We start from the raw sequence: 22,067 nt of genomic DNA, 5'->3' as shown, positions 1-22,067 counted from the left end.
CCATCACTTTATGCCTAAAACAAGGGGAAGCAAAATACATCTGTATTTCACTTTCCCCCTGCACTTATGTTGCACACTAAGGCATTTTGGCTCCATTTACCCAGCTTAAGTGAAATACATTTCACTTACGTTGCGCAATAACAGGGCCTAACTGTTTTTTTCCAACAAATCTCCTCTCCCCTTTGCCAGCGTCTACAGTTTAGTGTGCACACTTCGAGTGTGAACCACATGACAATGATGATGAAAACCGGTGAGGCGGCGATCAGTTTACTGTCGCCATAACTTTCTCGAATTTTTTTGTCGATCCCTTCCATACATCAATCAAGATATAAGCAAGGGACCAAGAAAAGAATATCCTCTTCTACCTTGCAACTTTGAATCATGCAAATTAAGATACAATTTCTGTATTGAATGAATTCACGAGTGAGAGGGTAAAAAATTGATCATATACTTTTCCAACTTGGCTGAATTGAATAAAAATTTAGTTTCTTTTTTGTTTTCTCTTATTTTCCATGGCATCCAAACAAGTGAGAATGAGCTTCTTTTCTTTTCTTTTCTAGTGATTCCAAACAAAAACTTTGTAAATGTTAGGGAAGTGAAAGTAAAAATAAATCACTTGTTAATATTAGTGTGCACAATAGAAAAAAACAGTGTAAAGTGAACCCTAAGAAGAAGGGTTTACCCAATGAAGAAGGGTTTACCCTATGAAGAAGGGTTTATTCCAAACGGGGGGAAGCAAAATACATCTATATTTCACTTTCCCCCCTGCACTTATGTTACACACTAATGCATTTTGGCTCCATTTACCCAGGGTAAGTGAAATACATTTCACTTACGCTACGCACTAACAGGGCCTAACTGTTTTTTTCCAACGAATCTCCTCTCCCCTTTGACGGCGTCTACAGTTTAGTGTGCAAACTTCGAGTGTGAACCACATGACAATGATGATGAAAGCCGGTGAGGCGGTGATCAGTTTACTATCGCCATAACTTTCTCAAATTTTTTTGTCGATCCCTTCCATACATCAATCAATATATAACCAAGGGACAAAGAAAAGAATATCCTCTTCTACCTTGCAACTTTGAATCATGCAAATTAAGATACAATTTTTGCATTTAATGAATTCACGAGTGAGAGGGTAAAAAATTGATCATATACTTTTCCAACTTGGTTGAATTGAATAAAAATTCAGTTTCTTTTTTGTTTTCTCTTATTTTCCATGGCATCCAAACAAGTGAGAATGAGCTTCTTTTCTTTTCTTTTCTAGGGATTCCAAATAAAAACTTTGTAAATGCTAGGGAAAGTGAAAGTAAAAGTAAATCACTTGTTAATATTACTGTGCACTGTAGAAAAAGCAGTGAAAAGTGAACCCTATGAAGAAGGGTTTACCCAAATATATGTCAAATGGTGCAAAAAAATAGTGTTGCTCGTAGAAGGAAGGTCGTCTGTGGCAAGATGCCAGCTGGGGACAACTAGAGAAAGAGAGGATCAGTGAGAGAAAGAGACAGGGAGAGCTTCCAACGTTGGGGGTAGTCGCATGGGGGAGATTAATGCACTTTGTAAATGCTAGGTAAAGTGAAAGTAAAAGTGAATCACTTGTTAATATTAGTTTGCGCAATAGAAAAAGCAGTGTAAAGTGAATCCTATGAAGAAGGGTTTACCCAAATATCAGTTGAATCATGCAAGTAAAAAAAATAGTGTTGCTCGTAGAATGAAGGTCGTCTGTGGCAAGATTCCAGCTGGGGAAGAAAGAGAGGATCAGTGAGAGAAAGAAACGGGGATAGCTTCCAACGGAGGGGGTAGTCGTAGGGGGGGAGGGGGAGCGTAGGTTGTAGAGTGTTGAAATTTTTTCTCCCGAGCTTTCGACACCCCGATGACGTAATTCAAGGAGTGAAATTGAATTCACATGTCGAATAGAGTGAATTCACTTTCACTCGGGTTATGTGTGAAATGGGGAAAAGTGAATTACCCGTGTAATTCACTTTCCCTGTCAACTTACAGAGTGCACTTACTATTTTTTGTGCACTTTCAATAGGTAAAGTGAAATCCCTCTCACTTACAGAGTGTACTAACAGGTTGGTGTTTATGCAAATGTATTGTACACACTTTTACAAAATACTTAAAATTATATTCACATCCCTCTAGTTTTCTTCTATATATATATATATATATATATATATATATCCACAACATTCACCCAAGTAATGGCAGTGGAATTTGGATCATCTCCCAACAAAGGAGAGCCTAGCCACTCGATGATAGCATGAACCTTCTCCTTGTCCATAGGAATGTGCCCCCTCATAATGGGTTGTCTACGTATCATATCAAATTGGATACACTAGGCTGTAACATTACTTTGTGCTAGGCTTTAGCCTTGAGGAGGCTCGCAATGAATCTACAATGCAATGCAAATTACAGTATTATACTAGGGGGGGGGGGAGGGTTTGTGCCCCCGACGTCTTTGCTCCCTCTGTTCTCTCAGACTCTCCTCTCCGGCCTCTGTCTCTACTCCCACTCTTCTCCGGCTTCCATCTCTCGGTCTTTTCTCGAACTCGCCCTCTCTCCCGCACCCCCTATCTCGTCTCCGTGCCTCCCTCTCTTCTCTCAGACTTGCTCTCCATTTTTCTCTCTCGTTTCTCCCTCTCTTATCCCTCTCGGCTCCCTTTCTTCTCTCTCTTCTCCCTCTTTTCTCTCTTTCAGCCTCCCACTCTTTCTCTCTCTTGCTATTGTCTTTTTCCCCAAAATACCTTCCGATTTCATTTGATTTCCCCATTCCGATTTTGTTAAATTTTTTATTTCCCGCATTCTGATTTTTTTAAATTTTATTAAACTTCATATTTAAGTCTCTGGTAAATAAAATATAATTAAAGTATGCAATTGATTAATTAATTATTTTTAATTTTGTCAAAATATATTATTAATTAATACCATGTAAAAAATCCATCTAATGTTATTAATATAATACTTATTTATTTCTTAATCATATTTATTTTTTATTTACTCTATTGTATTAGTGATTTAATAGTGGTAATTAAAATATTGTTAACTCAATCACTTGGTTTAATTAACTCATTTTTATAATTAATAAAATCAATGATTTTAAATTTAATGGAAAATATTTTTATTTAATAATATGTAAAAATATATAATGTGTTAAAGTTAGTATTTAATAGATTTTTCCTGTTTAATCATGACTTTTTTATGTTAAAGTACACCATATATTATCAATAAATTAATAACTAAATGTATTATATTCGTTTATGTTATTTTTAATGGTATTTATTTATTTTTTATGATTAATCATGTGCACAGTTAATTGTGTGTTAAAGTTAGTATTTAATAGATTTTTCCTGTTTAATCATGACTTTTTTTATGTTAAAGTACACCATATATTATCAATAAATTAATAACTAAATGTATTATATTCGTTTATGTTATTTTTAACGGTATTTATTTATTTTTTATGATTAATCATGTGCATTGTTAATTGATTCACGTAATTACTGTATTAATATACAGTAAACAGTAATCTTTTACTAATGTAATATATAATTAAATTAATTAGTACATTAATATATTTTAGTTATACATTAAATTAGTTATTCGTGTAGTAATAATGTTTATTTTACCTAATTTAATGTTTAAGTATTATATTTTAATTAAGTATACTTTACAAGTTACTAATTCTCTTATTTTCTGCGGTTTTCCTCATTTGGGGGCACTAACACTAGAAATTGTTTTCCAGTGGACATGAACTTCTCCACACTAACACCCATTTCGTAGATGAAATTCATGTAGATGCGTGAAATGAAAATGAAGATGAAGATCAAATTTTTAAGTATTAAGATAAATTTACTCAATTTAATTTTAACTCACTCAACTTAACAAATCTGCCTTGTTTGATCAAGTTCAATCCAGATTTCAAGAAGCCCCGATTAGACTCACTCCATATTGAGCCAAATACATGCAAAATGTATTCCAAAACTCAACACTTAGAACTAGAAATTACTTTTTCTGTTATTGGACGGTTCTCACTTCTCACTAGATAGTTGTATATTATGGAAAAATTATGAGCTTTTGCTGATTTCTGTTCCAAAATGTAGCTATTCTTTGGGGGGGGGGGGGGGGGGGGGGGGGGGGGGGTTAGTCCCCCAAATAGATTTTTCAAGTTCAAATTCATGTCCAACATGAAGATCATGTCAGTCATGTACATGAAGATCACCTTCGCACTTGGTGTTAGTGTTGACGACTTTGTGTGCACTAGAAAACAGTTTCCAGTGCCCCAACATGAGAAAAACATAAAAAAATAAGAGAATCTCTAAACCTTTACAATGCATTTAATTACACATTAATCCTTAAACCCCAAATTAGGTAAAACAACCATTATTACTACACGAATAAGTTATTTAATGTATAATTAAATATATTAATATATTTATTAATTGAATTAGATATTATATTGTGCATTAATATGATAATTACATGAGTCAATGAAATACTTACATGATTAATTACAAATAATAAATAAATAACGTTATAAATAACAAAAACGAAAGTAATACGTTGAGTTATTAATTTATTAATAACATATGATATACTTTAACCTAAAAATGAATAATTTAAGAGAAAAAATTGATCTAATCATAACTTTAACACACTATATATTTGTACATAATATATTTCATGTATTATTAATTAATAATATATTATCACAAAATTTCAAAGCATTGGTTTAATTAACTATAGCAATCAGATAATTATGCCAAAATAATTTATCAAATATTTATTTTAAAAATATTTTAATTATGACTATTAAATCACTATTTTAATATATTAATTGTAAAATAAAAAAATTAAATAAATAAAAAATATTTATTTTATAAATAAAAATATTTTTTTTATAAATTTAAACAATTATTTTATAAATAAAAATAATTATTTTATAAATTAAAATTATAAATTAATTATTTTTATGAAGATTGTTTAATTTTTCTTAACTTAGGAAAAATTAAACCATCGTCGTCTTCCTCAGCTGCGAGCCAGCGGGCAACAGCGACGACAATGGGCTAGTAGGCAAAGGCGATGGCGGCGGGCAACACTGACAGAGGCGGCACTCCGATGGTACGCCGAGAGGGAGAAGAGAGGGAAGCCGAGAAGCTCCGCAATAGATGCTCGACCTCCCGTGCTCTGCGACGGAGGTCGAGAGGGAGAGGAGAGGGAGGATGGCTGTTAAACCGAAGCCGATGGTTGAAATCAAAGCCGAATGGGGAAATCGATGACGAATCGAAGTAGAAATTAAAATATCGAAGCCCAAATGTCAAAATCGAGCAGGAGGTTTAGAGGGAGAGTGACTCCGAGATGGAGAGAAGGACGCCGAAAGGACGTTCGCAGCGAGATGGACTCCGTAGAGAGGGAAACAGGAGAGGGACAGTGGAGATGAGAGAGGGAGCAGAGAACGAGAGAGGGCTGCGGGAATGAAATGGCAGAGAGGGTGTGCGGCAGAGAAAGCCCCGAGAGACAGCCCCGCGTGTGAGTCATGTAGATGATTCTCAAAATTGGGCGGAAAACACTTTTCTCCGTTTACTCTTGGGACATGAACTCCTGAGTCATGAATGTTCATGTACATGACATGAATTTCTGCGCTCCCTAACGACCTCAGGACATGAACTGCGTAATGCGCACGGAGATCATGTCATGAGTCATGTGCACTAACCCCCCCTAAGTAAACTTAAGTAAACTTTTTTCGGTACTTGAGGTTCATCCATTACTCAATGTGCTCCAATTCCGAGCCCAACCAGACAAGAGACTGAACTAAAGAAGAAAGGAGACATGGTCACGTGATGGAAGAGCACAAACTTTACTTCCAGCAAAGCAAAATGATGTTAGATCTTGCCTGTGCAGAGCACAAACTTTACTTCCAGCAAAGCAAAATGATGTTAGATCTTGCCTGTACTTTATTCTCTCTCTGTGTTTAAATACCCCTTCAACTGCGTCTCTCTCATATCACTCGGCTTCCGATCGATTTTAACCAGTTCAAAATTCATTATCTCTGTGACGAAGGGATGTTGGCTCCAATTTACTCGATTCAGACCCACAATGGTCTAAGAACCCCGAGTCTCACCAATGGCATCGGCATGAAACCATTTCAAGTCAGCAAGAGCATTGATTTCCGAAGCCCCGTGCATTTTCCAAGGGGCAACGAGCCATCGTTGCCGACACCCACGAGAAGCCTGACTGTCAAGAACAGATACAGCGGCGGTATGTTTCGTTATATAAACTGATTTTGCTTTTTTTCTTTTCAAGTAGCTGATGGAAATATGTGATTTGGTGACAGGAGGTAGCAATGAACAAGGCATTCCCAATCCGACGACTCCAGTGTCGACCTACACTAGGTTGTTCAAGGAGAACGATTTTCTCACTCCGGAAGTGAAAACTCCACCAATTGACAAAAAAGTCTATTTATCCCAAGTGCCACAAATCAGGGTACCATTTCCTTTCTCTGGTCACACAACCGAGAGTTCTGAGTTACTGGTTTGAGGCGTCCACGCATATATCTAATTCTGGTTTGTGGCTGCATTCAGAAAATTGCAGTGCAGCTTATCAAGAGTGGGAAGATTGACGAAGCAGAGCGAATGCTTCAAGTGTGGTGCGACTTCAGTGAAGATAAGTACCCGCTGCAGACGTTGCTTGTTGAAACCCTAATCTATCAGGCAAGTAAATTCCACAAATCATCCATCTCCTTCAATATCCAGTTTGGTAGTTTAGTCTTCGTTACTTTTTCTTCTTACAGGGTAAGTTCGAAGAAGCTAACAAGCTCTGCGCCGTTGGCGAGGTTGGCCCCTCAGATGCCCGTCCCCTTTTGAAGGTGAAACAGTGAAACTCAACATTCACAGCTCTCTCTGTCTTGTATGAATATCTGCATTACCCACTGCAAGCTAGCTGAGTTCCTGGTAACATATTGCCTAATGATGCAGGCGGTTGCCTATGCTATGTTTTCTCAAGATTTGGACGAAGAAGCTGAGAGATGCAGGAACTTATCAAAAGAGTACGAGGATCAAGCCAAAAAATGGTGGGAAACGTTCAGCAAGCATTTGACCGTGGAAGAAGACCCTGATGCTCTTGGGAAGCAAATAAGTTTGGACCGAGCCAAGTTTTTTGAGTTCTCCAAGGAATTGAACGAAGACATTAAAAAATACAAATCAGCAAAAAAAGAAGATAAGGGAGAGCAAGGAAAAAAGATCACAGCTACTTAGGATCGGAACGGATGAAATCATCGAGAATCCCGTCCGCTCGGAGTCTTAAATAGCTATTCCACGAGGAATATTACTCGGATCATTTACCTAGAGCAGGGAAAAAAGATCACAGCTACTTAGGATCTGAACGGATGAAATCATCGAGAATCCCGTCCGCTCGGAGTCTTAAATAGCTATTCCACGAGGAATATTACTCGGGTCATTTACCTAGAGCAGGGTATAAGTTGATGCATGGAAATTTATTCTATCGTGTCAACGTGTTTTCCTCTCTTTTGTTTTCTTTATTTTCATGAAATTTGAGTGTTATTTGAAAGGACTGGTTCGGTTGTGCTGAATTTAAAAGTCCTCTAAGCTGTTTTAAAAGAAGTCATTTATGAGCTTTCCAGATTCTTGATTGCCAGTTTGATGAGAAATGTTTTGACTTCCATGAGAAAAATAACTCTCTTCTTTTGAGCATAACTACAAAATATACCCCTCAAATATAGCAAATCCTAGAGAAAAAATAAATAAAAAATGAAGAAGAACGTGAACTTTTTGTTGTTTGATAAAAGAGAATCGTGGAGAGAAAAGAAAACAAGATGGAAAACCTTTTTCTCTTTTAATTAAAAATTTATCTATCAAATGATTAAAAAATTAGAGAGAAAAGAAAAGAAATGAAAAATGGGGAGAAAATTTTATCGGGGTGATTCAGGATCTTGGACATTTCATCTGTCCCCTTTCTTCATTATGCTATGTATCTCCTCAACTAATCTCATTCCTCCCGACGAACGTGAGAAACCTCCAACGAAACGAGCAAGAGAAAACCCTTCCCCCATAAAGCAAGAGAGCGCTATTTCATTCCCTTACTATATCAATACATTGGGCAATCTAAAGGTATCCACTTCTCCTTCTCTCCCTTTGTGTGGCCTCTCTTATCTCTTTTTTTAGAGCTGATTTCATCAATTTGCCCCTGAAACACCGACGAGAGCACTCCATGTTCTCGTCCACGAAAAAGCTCTTTCCCAGACGTTCCAAATCTCCCTCCAAAATCAAATTAAACCAACCAGATTTACTCCCTCAATTGTCCTAAAGGGAGGTTAGTGCACATTGTAAGTGCGGAAGGAAAGTGGGTTATGATGTAAAGTACTTTCCCTTGTTTGTGTTAGTGTACGCAATGGAAAGTGCAGTATAAAGTATTTGTTTGTGTTAGTGTGCACAATGTAAAGTACTTGTTTGTGTTAGTGTACACACTGGAAAGTGTGGTGTAAATTGCATATAGATTATTTATTAAATAAAATATTTTGATATATCTGATTTTTAGAAAATTAAATTAATATTAGTTAATACATTTCACTTACGCTGCGCACTAATAGGGCCTATAAGTGATTTAACGTGTAGTATTAGAATATATTAATAACCTAATTAATGAAAAACTATATTATATTACTTAATGGTTGTAGTTTATTATAAATGAATATAATAATTACAGGTGACCAGAATAAATTATTTAAAATAAATAAAAAAGTTAAAAATAACATAAGTGAATATAATAAATAAATAAATTATTTTGTAATAACAAAAGATATAGTTTAACATTAAAACTCACTATTTTAATAAAAAAATACATAATAAATAAATAAATATATTAATTTATCAATAACATAATATATATTTTTTACATATTATTAATTAATAATATATTAACAAAAAATGAAAAACTAATGGTTTAATTAATTGGATAATTAAACATCGTCTTCCTTATCGCGTGTCATCTTCCTCAGCAGTTGGCCAGCGGGCAGCGGCGAAGGAGGTGACGCTCCGACGGTACATCGAGAGGGAGAAAAGTGGGAGGCTGAGAGAGAAGAGAAGTTGAGAGGCTAAGAGGCTCTTTGACAGAGGCTCAACCTCCCGTGCTCTGTGACGGAGGTCGAGAGGGAGAGGAGAGGGAGGCCGAGAGAAAAGAGGCCGAAGGTGACACAATAGAGGGCGATTGAAATCGCCGAAGGTAGCGAGTGATCGAGAGGGAAATTATTTTTTCTCTGAAACCCTCATTCGATAGAGCATCCTTCCCGATAGTCTGAGCCTGAGATGTAATTGAGTGATGGTAAGAGAATTCAGACTTCAACCCCTCTTAATTCACTTACCATCGATTTAGGCCTAAAACGGGGGAAAGTAAAATACATCTGTATTTCACTTTCCCCCTGCACTTATGTTGCTTTCTAACACATTTTGGCTCCATTTACCCAGCGTAAGTGAAATACATTTCACTTACATTGCGCACTAACAGGGCCTAATTGTTTTTTTCCAACGAATCTCCTCTCCCCTTTGACGGCGTCTACAGTTTAGTCTGTAGACTTCGAGTGTGAACCACATGACAATGATGATGAAAGCCGGTGAGGCGGTGATCAGTTTACTGCCGCCATAACTTTCTCGAAATTTTTTGTTGATCCCTACCATACATCAATCAAGATATAAGCAAGGGACAAAGAAAAGAATTTCCTCTTTTGCATTGAATAAATTCACGAGTGAGAGGGTAAAAAAATGATCATATACTTTTCCAACTTGGCTTAATAGAATAAAAATTCAGTTTCTTTTTTTTTTTCTCTTATTTTCCATGGCATCCAAACAAGTGAGAACGAACTTCTTTTCTTTTCTTTTCTAGGGATTCCAAACAGAAACTTTGTAAATGCAAGGGAAAGTGAAAGTAAAAGTAAATCACTTGTTAATATTAGTCTGCACAGCAGAAAAAGTAGTGTAAAGTGAACCCTATGAAGAAGGGTTTACCCAATGAAGAAGGGTTTATTCCAAATGGGGGGAAGCAAAATACATCTGTATTTCACTTTCCCCCTGCACTTATGTTGCACACTAATGCATTTTGCCTCCATTTACCCAGCGTAAGTGAAATACATTTCACTTACGCTGCGTACTAACAGGGCCTAACTGTTTTTTTCCAATGAATCTCCTCTCCCCTTTGACGGCGTTTACAGTTTAGTGTGCAAACTTCGAGTGTGAACACAATGATGATGAAAACCGGTGAGGCGGCGATCAGTTTACTGTCACCATAACTTTCTTGAAATTTTTTGTCTATCCCTTCCATACATCAATCAAGATATAAGGGACAAAGAAAAGAATATCCTCATCTACCTTGCAACTTTGAATCATGCAAATTAAGACACAGTTTCTGCATTGAATGAATTCACGAAAGAGAGGGTAAAAACTTGATCATATACTTTTCCAACTTGGCTGAATTGAATAAAAATTCAGTTTCTTTTTTGTTTTCTCTTATTTTCCATGGCATCCAATCAAGTGAGAACGAGATTCTTTTCTTTTCTTTTCTAGGGATTCCAAAAAAAAACTTTGTAAATGCTAGGGAAAGTGAAAGTAAAAGTAAATCACTTGTTAATATTAGCGTGCACAGTAGAAAAAGTAGTGTAAAGTGAACCCTATGAAGAAGGGTTTACCCAAATATCTGTTGAATTGTGCAAAAAAAATAGTGCTGCTCGTAGAAGGAAGGTCGTCTATGGTAAGATGCCAGCTGGGGACAGCTAGAGAAAGAGAGGATCAGTGAGAGAAAGAGATGGGGAGAGCTTCCAACGGAGGGGGTAGTCGCCTGGGGGAGATTCATGTACTTTGTAAATGCTAGGGAAAGTGAAAGTAAAAGTGAATCACTTGTTAATATTAGTATGTGCAGTAGAAAAAGCAGTGTAAAGTGAATCCTATGTAGAAGGGTTTACCCAAATATCAGTTGAATCGTGCGAGTAAAAAAAATAGTGTTGATCATAGAATGAAGGTCGTCTGTGCCAAACTTCCAGCTGGGGACGGCTAGAGAAAGAGAGGATCGGTGAGAGAAAGAAACGGGGAGAGCTTCCAACGGAGGGGGTAGTCATAGGGGGGAGGGGCGCGTAGGTTGTAGAGGGTTGAAATTTTTTCTCCCGAGCTTTCGACACCCCGATGACGTAATTCAAGGAGTGAAAATGAATTCACATGTCGAATAGAGTGAATTCACTTTCACTCGGGTTATGCATAAAATGGGGGAAAGTGAATTACCCGTGTAATTCCCTTTCCATGTCAACTTATAGAGTGCACTTACAATTTTTTGTGCACTTTCACTAGGTAAAGTGAAATCCCTCTCACTTACAGAGTGTACTAACAGGTTGGTGTTTATGCAAATGTATTGTACACACTTTTAAAAAATACTTAAATTATATTCACATCCCTCTAGTTTACTTCTAAAAAATATATATATATCTACAACATTCACCCAAGTAATGGTAGTGGAATCTGGATCACCTCCCGACAAAGGAGAGCCTGGCCACTCGATGATAGCATGGACCTTCTCCTTGTCCATAGGAATGTGCCCCCTCATAATGGGTTGTCTACGTATCATATCAAATTGGACACACTAGGCTGTAACATTACTTTGTGCTAGGCTTTAGCCTTGAGGAGTTTCGCAATGAATCTACACTTGGGGGGGGGGGGGGGGTAGTCAACTTGAAGGGTAAGATGAAGATCAGTTGCATTACGCCGTTAGTGGAGTGCCAGACTTCATGTCATCTGGATGCTGGAGATGAAGCAGAACATCATCTCCACGTTATAAAAAATGAAATTTGGTTTCTGACCATTTTTGCTAATCATCTGGATGAGGGCTCCGGCCTCCATCTCTCAGACTCACCCTCTCTCCCGCACCCCCTTTCTCTTCTCCATGCCTCCCTCTCTTCTCTCAGATTTGCTCTCCACTTTTCTCTCTCGCTTCTCTCTCTCTCTTATCCTTTTCTTCTCTGTCTTCTCCCTCTCTTCTCCCTCTCTCTTATCCCTTTCTTCTCTGTCTTCTCCCTCTCTTCTCCCTTTCAGCCTCGCACTCTTTCTCTCTCTTGCTATTCTCTTTTCCCCCAAAATACCTTCCAATTTTATTCGATTTCCCCATTTCGACTTTGTTAAATTTTCAATTTCCCCTATTTCCCCCATTCTGATTTTGTTAAATTTTATTACTATATTAAACTTCATATTTAAGTCTCTGGTAAATAAAATATAATTAAAGTATGCAATTGATTAATTAATTAATTAATTTTATTTTTTTCAAAATATATTATTAATTAATACCATGTAAAAAATCCATCTTATGTTATTAATATAATACTTATTTATTTATTAATCATATTTATTTTTTATTTACTCTATTGTATTATTGATTTAATAGTGGTAATTAAAATATTGTTAACTCAAACACTTGGTTTAATTAACTCATTTTTATAATTAATAAATCAATGGTTTTAAATTTAATGGAAAAATATTTTTAATTAATAATATGTAAAAATAAATAGTGTGTTAAAGTTAGTATTTAATAGATTTTTCCTGTTTAATCATGACTTTTTTTATGTTAAAGAACACCATATATTATCAATAAATTAATAACTAAATGTATTATATCCGTTTATGTTATTTTTAATGTTATTTATTTATTTTTATGATTAATCATGTGCACAGTTAATTGACTCATGTAATTACTGTATTAATGTACAATAAACAGTAATCTTTAACTAATATAATATATAATTAAATTAATTAGTACCTTAATATATTTTAGTTATACATTAAATTATTTATTCGTGTAGTAATATTGTTTATTTTACCTAATTTAATGTTTAAGTATTATATTTTAATTAATTATACTTTACGAGTTTACTAATTTTCTTATTTTCTGCGGTTTTCCTCATTTGGGGATACTAACACTGGAAATTGTTTTCCAGTGGACATGAACTTGTCCACACTAACACCTATTTCGAGGATGAAGTTCATATAGATGCGTGAAATGAAGATGAAGACGAAGATCAAATTTTATGTTTGTTGACCAACCAACCCCCCTTAGGTGTTAAGATATATATTTACTCAGTTTAATTTTAACTCACTCAACTTGACAAATCTGCCTTGTTTGATCAAGTTCAATCCAGATTTCAAGAAGCCCCAATCAGACTCACTCCATATTGAGCCAAATACATGCATAATGTATTCCAAAACTCAACACTCGAACAAGAAATTACTTTTTCTGTTACTGGACGGTTCTCACTTCTCACTAGATAGTTGTATATTATGGAAAAATTCTGAGCTTCTGCTGCTTTCTGTTCCAAAATGTAGCTAAGTGAACATTTTTCAGTACTTGAGGTTCATCCATTGCTCAATGATCTCCCAATCCGAGTCCAACCAGACCAGAAACTGCAACTAAAGAAGAAAGGAGACATGGTCACGTGATGGAAGAGCCCAAACTTTACTTCCAGCAAAGCAAAATGATGTTAGATCTTGCCTGTGCAGAGCACAAACTTTACTTCCAGCAAAGCAAAATGATGTTAGATCTTGCCTGTGCAGAGCACAAACTTTACCTCCAGCAAAGCAAAATGATGTTAGATCATGCCTGTACTTTATTCTCTCTCTGTGTTTAAATGCCCCTCCAACTGCGTCTCTCTCATATTACTCGGCTTCCGATCGATTTTAACCAGTTCAAAATTCACTCTCTCTGTGACGAAGGGATGTTGGCTCCAATTTGCTCGATTCAGACCCACAATGGTCTAAGAACCCCGAGTCTCATCAATGGCATCGGCATGAAACCATTTCAAGTCAGCAAGAGCATTGATTTCCGAAGCCCCGTGCATTTTCCAAGGGGCAACGAGCCATCGTTGCCGACACCCACGAGAAGCCTGACTGTAAAGAACAGATATAGCGGCGGTATATTTCGTTATATAAACTGATTTTGCTCTTTTTCCTTTCGAGTAGCTAATGGAGATATGGTATTTGGAGACAGGAGGTAGCAATGAACAAGGCATTCCCAATCCGACGACTCCAGTGTCGACCTACATTAGGTTGTTCAAGGAGAACGATTTTCTCACTCCGAAAGCGCAAACTGCACCAATTGACAAAAAAGTCTATTTGTCGCAGGTGCCACAAATCAGGGTACGCGATTTCCTTTCTCTGGTGTCACAACCGAGAGTTCCGAGTCACTGGTTTAAGGCATCCACGCATATATCTAATTCTGGTTTGTGGCTGCATTCAGAAAATTGCAGTGCAGCTTATCAAGAGTGGGAAGATTGACGAAGCAGAGCGAATGCTTCAAGTGTGGTGCGACTTCAGTGAAGATAAGTATCCGCTGCAGACGTTGCTTGTTGAAACCCTAATCTATCAGGCAAGTAAATTCCACAAATCATCAATCTCCTTCAACATCCAGTTTGGTAGTTTAGTCTTCGTTACTTTTTCTTCTTTCAGGGTAAGTTCGAAGAAGCTAACAAGCTCTGCGCCGTTGGCGAGGTTGGCCCCTCAGATGCTCGTCCCCTTTTGAAGGTGAAACAGTGAAACTCAACATTCACAGCTCTCTGTCTTGTATGAATATCTGCATTATCCACTGCAAGCTAGCTGAGTTCCTGGTAACATATTGCCTAATGATGCAGGCGGTTGCCTATGCTATGTTTTCTCAAGATTTGGACGAAGAAGCTGAGAGATGCAGGAACTTATCAAAAGAGTACGAGGATCAAGCCAAAAAATGGTGGGAAACGTTCAGCAGTCATTTGACTGTGGAAGAAGACCCTAATGCTCTTGGGAAGCAACTGAGTTTGGACCGAGCCATGTTTTTTGAGTACTCCAAGGAATTGAACAAAGAGATTCAAAAATACAAATCAGCAGAAAAAGAAGACAAGGGGGAGCAAGGAAAAATGATCACAGTTACTTAGGATCTGAACGGATCCCGTCCGGTCGGAGTTAAATAGCAATTCTACCAGGAATATTTCACGGCCTTTTATCTTGAGAAGAGTATAAGTTGATGCATGGAAATTTATTCTTTCGTGTCATCGTGTTTTCCTCTGTTTTGTTTTCTTTATTTTCATGAAATTTGAGTGTAATTTGAAGGGACTGGTTCAGTTGTGCTGAATTTAAAAGTCCTCTAAGCTGTTTTAAAAGAAGCTATTTATGAGCTTTCCAGCTTCTTGAGTCCCAGTCCCAGTTTGATGAGAAATGTTATGACTTCCATGAGAAAAATAACCCTCCTCTTTTGAGCATAACTACAAAATATACTAGCAAATCCTTGGGTCTGTTTAGAAAAACAAAGAAAAAAAAAGAAGAAAGAAGAAAAGAAAACAAGAAGGAAAACCATTTTATCAGAGAAAGCTCGTTCGTTCCACAAGCGAGAGAAACCTCCTACGAACAAGAGAAAGCAAGAGAGCCCTATTTCCTTCCCGTCATTGTGTCAATACATTGGGCAATCTGCAGGTATCAACCTCTCCTTCTATCCCTTTTTTTTTATCTCTCTTCTCTCCTCTTTCGGAATTGATTTCATCAATTTGTCCCTCAACGACAAGAACACTCCATGCCCCTATCCACGGAAAAGCTCTTTCCCGGACATTTCAAATCTCCCTCCCAAATCAAACTAAACCGAGCATATTTACTACCTCAATTGTCATAATTGTTTTCCCAACAAATCTCCCATCTGTTGGATCATAAACTTGATTTATGATCCAATCCCAACTTAAGGAAACTTCAAGATTAAGAGATAAGTCGGTTTTCAAGAGATAAGGTCGTTGTGCTGGCAAGAAGCTTGGAAAAGAAGCAAGATAAATAAAAACGTATGGCAATGAATTTGCCATTAAACAGAGACTTATGTGGTGATTATTCACCGTTGTTACCTATAAATACCTATGTAAACTATGTAAAATGATAAAAAAAAGATAGAGAAGAATACGGAGAGAGTTATAGAAGATACTCTTCTTCTTCCATCTCTGTAAGAAAATTTCAGAAACTTACAAAAACGTTTAATAGAGAGATAGACGGACCCTTAAAGAGATCGTTTTATTTTCCAACACTCTCCCCTTCAACGGCTTCTGCAATTTAGTATGGAGGCTTAGAGTTGGAACCGCTTGACAATGACGATGAAAGCCGTAGAAGCGGCGATCAGTCTACTGTCGAAAAATTCTGTCGATCCCTTCCATACATCAATCAAGATACAGGCAAGGGATAAAGAAAAAAATATCCTCTTCTACCTTGCAACTTTGAATCGTGCAAATTAAGAGTACCTCTTCTCTTTTATAAAATTTTGTTCTGCAAAACCTTGTTTCCGTCCTCATCGGTCATGGCGGTAACTGGGAAGAGGGTTTGCTTCATCGAGAGACCGTTAAGAGGGAAACAAGGGAGCAAGGGAAGAAGATAGCACGGACATTCTCCTGGTCCATGCGAATGTGCCCCCTCTTAATGGGTTGTCTACGTATCATATCAAATTGGAGACACTAGGCTGTAACATTACTTCGTGCTAGGCTTTAGCCTTGAGGAGGCTTGCACATCCATAATTTAATAATTTTTCCTTTCCATGTATGCTGACCTCATACCAAGACAAAAAGGTACTCTCGGTAGAACTGAAGAAGGAAAAAAATTAGACTCAAGTAATATTGCGTTTTGCAGGAAGTTCCATTAAAGCAGAAAGACATAGTATGCCTTGCATCCGACGGGAAACTCCTATATAAAATGATTCTCGCATAACGTAGTACCAAAGGCAGGTTTAGCCTGTAGTCGATTCCCTTTGTGAAAGTATTTAAGAGCAACAAGAAGGTTTCAGTTCCACACAGCCTACTTACTAGAGCCAGAATCTCCTCCCTCTTGACGAACCCATGGCGGCTATTCTGATTTGCTCGACTCAAAGCCCCAAATCTCTCCAAACCGGGAGCCCCTTGACCGACTCCGGGAAGAATCAATTACGGGCCAGCCAAAGCGTTGGTCTTCGAAGCCCTTTGCATTTCCCAAAGAGCAAAGCACAGTCGTGGCTGAGAAGCACGAGAAGGCTAACAATTAAGAACCAAGAAGATGGTTAGTTTCGTTGTGGATATAACTTTTTTCTGTAATTCGTTTCATTCATTCAATTAGATAAGCTACATATTTGACTTCTGTGACAGAGATTGAGAAGCGCGAGGAGACCACCATTTCCACCACTCCGACAGCCACCTTCAAGAGGTTGTTTACGGACCATGATTTTCTCATTCAGGCACCCAAGCAGTTATCAAAGAACATCAGCGCCTATAAAGAAAACCCGCGCCAAATCAAGGTTAACTTGTTTTCTTTTTAGTGAATCTCTCGGTGTTAAGAAAAACAGCCTGATAAGTGGGCTAATCAGGAACTTGATCTATGGCAGAATATCTGTATGGAGATTATAAAGACTGGACACTTGAAAGAGGCGGAGGACTTGCTGAGAGAATGGCGTAAAATTGATCAGTATCAGCATAGCTTGGAGACCATGCTGGCAGAAACATTGCTGTACCAGGTAAATTCTGCTCTCAAGTCTCCTTTGAAGTGTAGTTCAGGTTTGCGGTGCGAGCGAGTAATGAAGAAGGAGATTTTGCATTTGCTTATCATTCCAGGGGAAGTACCAAGAAGTTGTGGATCTCCCTCCTCGAGAGGCTGCCCCTTCAGATACTCTTCTCCTTTTGAAGGTGAAAGAAATTAAAAGACTCCTTAAATCTTTGCGATAGATGAGATTGAGCTACCTTGCAAAATACCTGATCTGCTACCTTCTTCGTTTTGTAATAATGCATTTTGCAGGCGGTTGCTTGTGCTCTGATATCAGACAGTTACAACGAGGAAAGCACGAAATGGTGGGTTGAATTTAAACAAAAATTCCAGGAGAAAGGCCCCTTCGATGAAGCTTTTAGTAATCTCCTGAATGAGAATACCGCTAAGCAGTCAACTGATAAACTTCATGAATATACCACGAAATTGAACGATCTGATAGCAAGAAAGGTGCTCACCAAAGAAAACGAGCAGACCAAAGATAACGGGAAGCCCCAAGAAAACGAGCAGACAACTAATTGAGTTGTGTCTGTTCGGAATCATAGTTGATCCCATGCTTTTACTGTAAACGCTTGTTGTTCTACATCAGCTGCGCTGAATTTAGTTGTCTGTGTTGTTGGGTTTGGTGGAATCGTTTATGTGCTTCCGCCTTCCATCGATCAATTCTATATAAAGAAGATGAGCATTCTTTTTACTTTCCAATTTTACTAGGACTTTCATAAGAAAAAAATTACTCATTTTTCTCTAATTCTTCGAGTACTTGTCCTTGAGCTTAGTGTTCAAAACTTTATTTGGGTCGATAATGGTGGAAATGGGAGAGTTAACCTAAACCTCTTTATATTAGAAGGTCACATATGGAGTTTTGGGCTTAAAATAATACACTGGCTTGATATCACATTATCATACACAATCGTGTATGTGTAAGTCATAGGATGAATGGCCACTTGATTGAGTAATTGGGCCTTTGAGTTCATGAATCCGATCACCTTCGTATTTCACATCCTTTGATCTTAAGACCGATAAGTTTTTTTAAGGTACATGATTCTTTTGGAGCGAAAACAATCAAATAAATAGATTGTTTGATGCATCTACCCACTTTGGAGAGTTTATATTATCAACATAGTTCGATGTTTTCATTCCAATTGAATCTCATCATAGGGGCAACATTCTAATTTATGAAAACCAAAATATCCTAGAAATTATTGATTATATCCAAAATTATAGATATTTTGATTCCCATAGATACCTTTATAAATAATTATTTTAAAAAAAATTATGATTTTTTTAAAAATATTTTAAAATGTTTAAGAGAATTGGGCTAGATTGAGCCTACGTGATGGATGTCATATTTCAAACTCAATTATTTGGTGTTTGAGCGAAAAGTTGAGATAAAGAAGAAATCTCCATTAGTCATGTATATAGGTTGATTAGCCATTGAAATGGTAGATTGATTGGCACAAAAGATGATGGTTTAGTGCGGCCATGATACGGATTCTTTGTCATTGAAATGGTGGACCAATTGTTACAAAAGATGATGGTTTCTTTTTCTTGATCATGCCTCGTATTGTCCAAGATCCTTCATATCCATACGGCTTGACATACAATTGTAGTAGCTGCAACGTATTTAACTTCCGATAATGAAAATGTTGTGGATTGTTGCTTCTTCGAGGACCATTATATTGCACTCGATCCATTGTAAACCTGCCCAATCACTATCAGAGTTACTATAAAAGTAAAAATTGTTAGTCTAGGCATATAAAATCCCATAATTATTTGTTCCTTTTAGGTATCTCAAGGTCCTCTTTAGTGCCCCAAAGTGAACCTTTTTTGGATTCTACATAAACCTAGATAAAAAGAATGTAGTGAACTAAATGTTTGATCTAGTGTTAGCAAGATATGATAAACTACCAATCGAGCTTCAACAAATCCGACCATGAACTTTCACTTCCCCTATAATCAATTCTTAATTGGAACATATAGGAACGATGGCCGAATTAAAATATTTCATTTTTTAAAAATAAACAAAGAAAATACTACATCAGTCCAAAGATCTTTTGACTTGATAACTATGGTCGGCTCACTCTTTCCCTTTTCAAATCCATTCTAAACAAAATGACCATCAATGCGGTCGCACCATGCTCTGGTGTTTGTTTAAGACCGTAAAGAGCTTTCTGCAATGTATATATCTTTTTCTCTTCTCAAGTAATCTCATACCTTTGTGGTTACAACACATAAATCTCTTCATCCAAAAATTCATGCATTTAGAGAAGCATATTTTGCATTAGTTTAAAACACATTCCATTTAAACCTAGTAGCTAAAACTAGAACAAGTCTAATTGTATCAAATATAGCAACATGAGCATAAGTTCAATCAAAATCAATACCTTGCTTTTATAAATAACCTGTTGCAACAAGACTAGCTTTTTATGAAGAAAGGGCTTTTGATTTTCACATTTCTATTTTTTTTTTTTTTTTTTTGCCTATGCTTTTTAAAAGTGAAAAGGTTAAGAAATAATTAGAACACATGTATTATTATTTTCATTTACTCAAAGTAGGAAGAGAGACTCAAAAAATGACTTCAAGTTGAAGCCACTACATATTAAGTGAAAATTGGGAAAGGTAAAGGCAAAAGAAGAGTAGAAGTCAATCAAAGGATCCCCAGACTTTCCTAATCTAACAAATTAAACGCTGTTCTCTCAGTTAATTACATGGCAAGCTACAAAATGTGATCCGGCAGCATCTAGAGGAGTGACTGATCAAGTCGGAAATGACGAAACCAATGCCACCGTTTTTGCTGCAGAAGAAACGGTGAAGGGTAGTGATGAATTGCTACTCTCGTCTGATTTGCTGCTATGCTTGAGAAAGAAAGCAAGAAAGAGAAGCGATACGATACCTTCCTCATGCGTGAACGTTAATATTTCTTCTCCGAGAGCTTCCTAGGGCATCCTAATCCTTTACAATCTCATCAAGAAAGACATCAACATTGCGCAACCCTCTCCTTCCCTTTAAGAACTTCGCCTCCTCGTCTGAAGCCCCTAAAGCCCTCCAACCTCTCCTATCCGTCTTACCTTCTCCGCCAGCACAAAGGCACAAAATGTCCCTTGTTCAAGCTGTCAGCGAACAAGTTCATGTAGAGAGTAATATGCAACAACAGCAGCAGTCACAGCAGCAGTCACAGCAGAAACTGCAGCGACAATCCCAGTCGTTCTGGGGATGGATTTTTAACAAAGTGACCAGGCAACGCCTCGAAGGAGCCGTTATGGTGGCGGTCACGGCCGCTGCCCTCATTGCCATTGGCCGCAGATATCGTCGTAGCCGAAAGGAGGCTCGTGGGTTCTCCCAAAAGTGCTTATCATTGTCGGCTATTCGAGGAGGAAGGTCGGTCTTGCAGAGAGTATTGGATGCCCAACATGCTCAAGTGGACAATTCCACGTTCCAGAAGGCCAAGGAAGAAACCAAAGAACTACTGTCAAACCTCTCGTCCAAGGAGGATATGGACTTCAACAAGTTGGAGGTTTACCTTATTAATACCTCATCACCAACGCTTATGAGTTATTTCAGTTTTTGCTTCTGGGCTTTCTTCGCCTTATTTTGCGTCTCTCTCTCTTAACATCCTGTGGAACGATTGCTTGTCTTCCAAACCTAACGACATACAAGTTGACTCATTGAACAGAGACTGGTGGCGAAGATGGAAATGAGCGGGAAGGATGATGAAGCCGTGAAGATTCTAAAAGATGCCAGGGACAAGGCCTGGGAGAACAAACAAGTCCACGAGGCATACGAGCTCGACATGCTACTGGTGGAAATGCTCATTTATGGGGTTTGTTTCAGTTCAAGTGCCTCTTTTTATCTCAAAACCCTGCGTCTGCGAGTACTGATATCGACCTTACATCATTTATTTACCTCGTTCAGGGAGATCTTAAGTCAGCTAAAGCCTGCAAGTGCTTGCAACAAGATTATATATCCGATGCCCGTCGTCCACTTTATAAGGTATAACTGCATGTACCTTATGATCAAAACCTATAAATTTACTATTAAAATATATTTTCGATGGATGAATCACGCAGGCTGTTTTCGATGTTATGGAAGGCAACATTCCAAACGCGGAGAAAAACTGGCAGGAGTTTCTGAAGTTTCAGGAGCTTTGCATGAGGCGAAACTCTGAAGACGAAGCACAAGCTCTCCCAGAAGCATGCGACGACTTCAAGGAGTTTCAAACCATAATCACGTCTCTTAAAAAAGAAATTGAGAAAAAACAACCCCTCAAACTTTAAATCACTAGCATATGTCATAATCTCTTCCCCAAGAACCAAGAACTTGAAGATTTACCTTTCTTTTCTTTCCCCTTGGAATACTTTACTGTTATTAGGGAGCAGCCTTTACTCATTCAATCTTGTTTCTCAGAAAAATGAAATTCACTTGAACCTGGTATCGTTGCACCAGATGCTGTAAATTAAGCGTACACTGATCGGTATACTATTTTCCTCTCGTGATTGCGATCAATAATCAAAGAACTCACGAACTACG

The 22,067-nt window shown here is 37.5% G+C and overlaps 4 protein-coding genes across 4 annotated transcripts; all 4 read left to right on the top strand.

Moving 5' to 3' along the window:
- Window positions 1–5,082: 5,082 nt before the first annotated feature.
- Window positions 5,083–7,296, top strand: LOC137963448 (uncharacterized). Its single transcript, XM_068810568.1, has 5 exons — window positions 5,083–5,121; window positions 6,307–6,483; window positions 6,582–6,710; window positions 6,791–6,865; window positions 6,975–7,296. The coding sequence occupies exons 1-5, from the start codon at window positions 5,083–5,085 to the stop codon at window positions 7,251–7,253; spliced, it is 699 nt and encodes a 232-aa protein (XP_068666669.1). The 3' UTR covers window positions 7,254–7,296.
- A 6,418-nt stretch (window positions 7,297–13,714) lies between these two features.
- On the top strand, window positions 13,715–15,124 carry LOC137964048 (uncharacterized). Its single transcript, XM_068811313.1, has 5 exons — window positions 13,715–13,949; window positions 14,026–14,174; window positions 14,275–14,403; window positions 14,484–14,558; window positions 14,666–15,124. Exons 1-5 carry the CDS (start codon window positions 13,754–13,756, stop codon window positions 14,942–14,944), a joined length of 828 nt encoding a protein of 275 aa, XP_068667414.1. The 5' UTR covers window positions 13,715–13,753; the 3' UTR covers window positions 14,945–15,124.
- Window positions 15,125–16,849: 1,725 nt separating this feature from the next.
- Window positions 16,850–18,234, top strand: LOC137964025 (uncharacterized). The gene is made up of 5 exons (XM_068811286.1): window positions 16,850–17,063; window positions 17,150–17,298; window positions 17,386–17,514; window positions 17,612–17,683; window positions 17,793–18,234. The coding sequence occupies exons 1-5, from the start codon at window positions 16,868–16,870 to the stop codon at window positions 18,060–18,062; spliced, it is 816 nt and encodes a 271-aa protein (XP_068667387.1). The 5' UTR covers window positions 16,850–16,867; the 3' UTR covers window positions 18,063–18,234.
- A 2,357-nt stretch (window positions 18,235–20,591) lies between these two features.
- Window positions 20,592–22,004, top strand: LOC137963691 (uncharacterized). Its single transcript, XM_068810859.1, has 4 exons — window positions 20,592–21,054; window positions 21,214–21,360; window positions 21,453–21,530; window positions 21,608–22,004. The coding sequence occupies exons 1-4, from the start codon at window positions 20,635–20,637 to the stop codon at window positions 21,812–21,814; spliced, it is 852 nt and encodes a 283-aa protein (XP_068666960.1). The 5' UTR covers window positions 20,592–20,634; the 3' UTR covers window positions 21,815–22,004.
- The last annotated feature ends 63 nt before the right edge of the window (window positions 22,005–22,067 follow it).

The sequence above is a fragment of the Aristolochia californica genome, unplaced genomic scaffold (genome assembly GCF_029961685.1).
Source record: "Aristolochia californica isolate CCGP_79_NKW_82.1479 unplaced genomic scaffold, dmAriCali1.0.hap1 SCAF_4, whole genome shotgun sequence".
Classification (NCBI taxonomy): Eukaryota; Viridiplantae; Streptophyta; class Magnoliopsida; order Piperales; family Aristolochiaceae; genus Aristolochia; species Aristolochia californica.
Note: the sequence above shows the minus strand (reverse complement) of the source record. Positions and strands in the feature narration are given on the sequence as shown.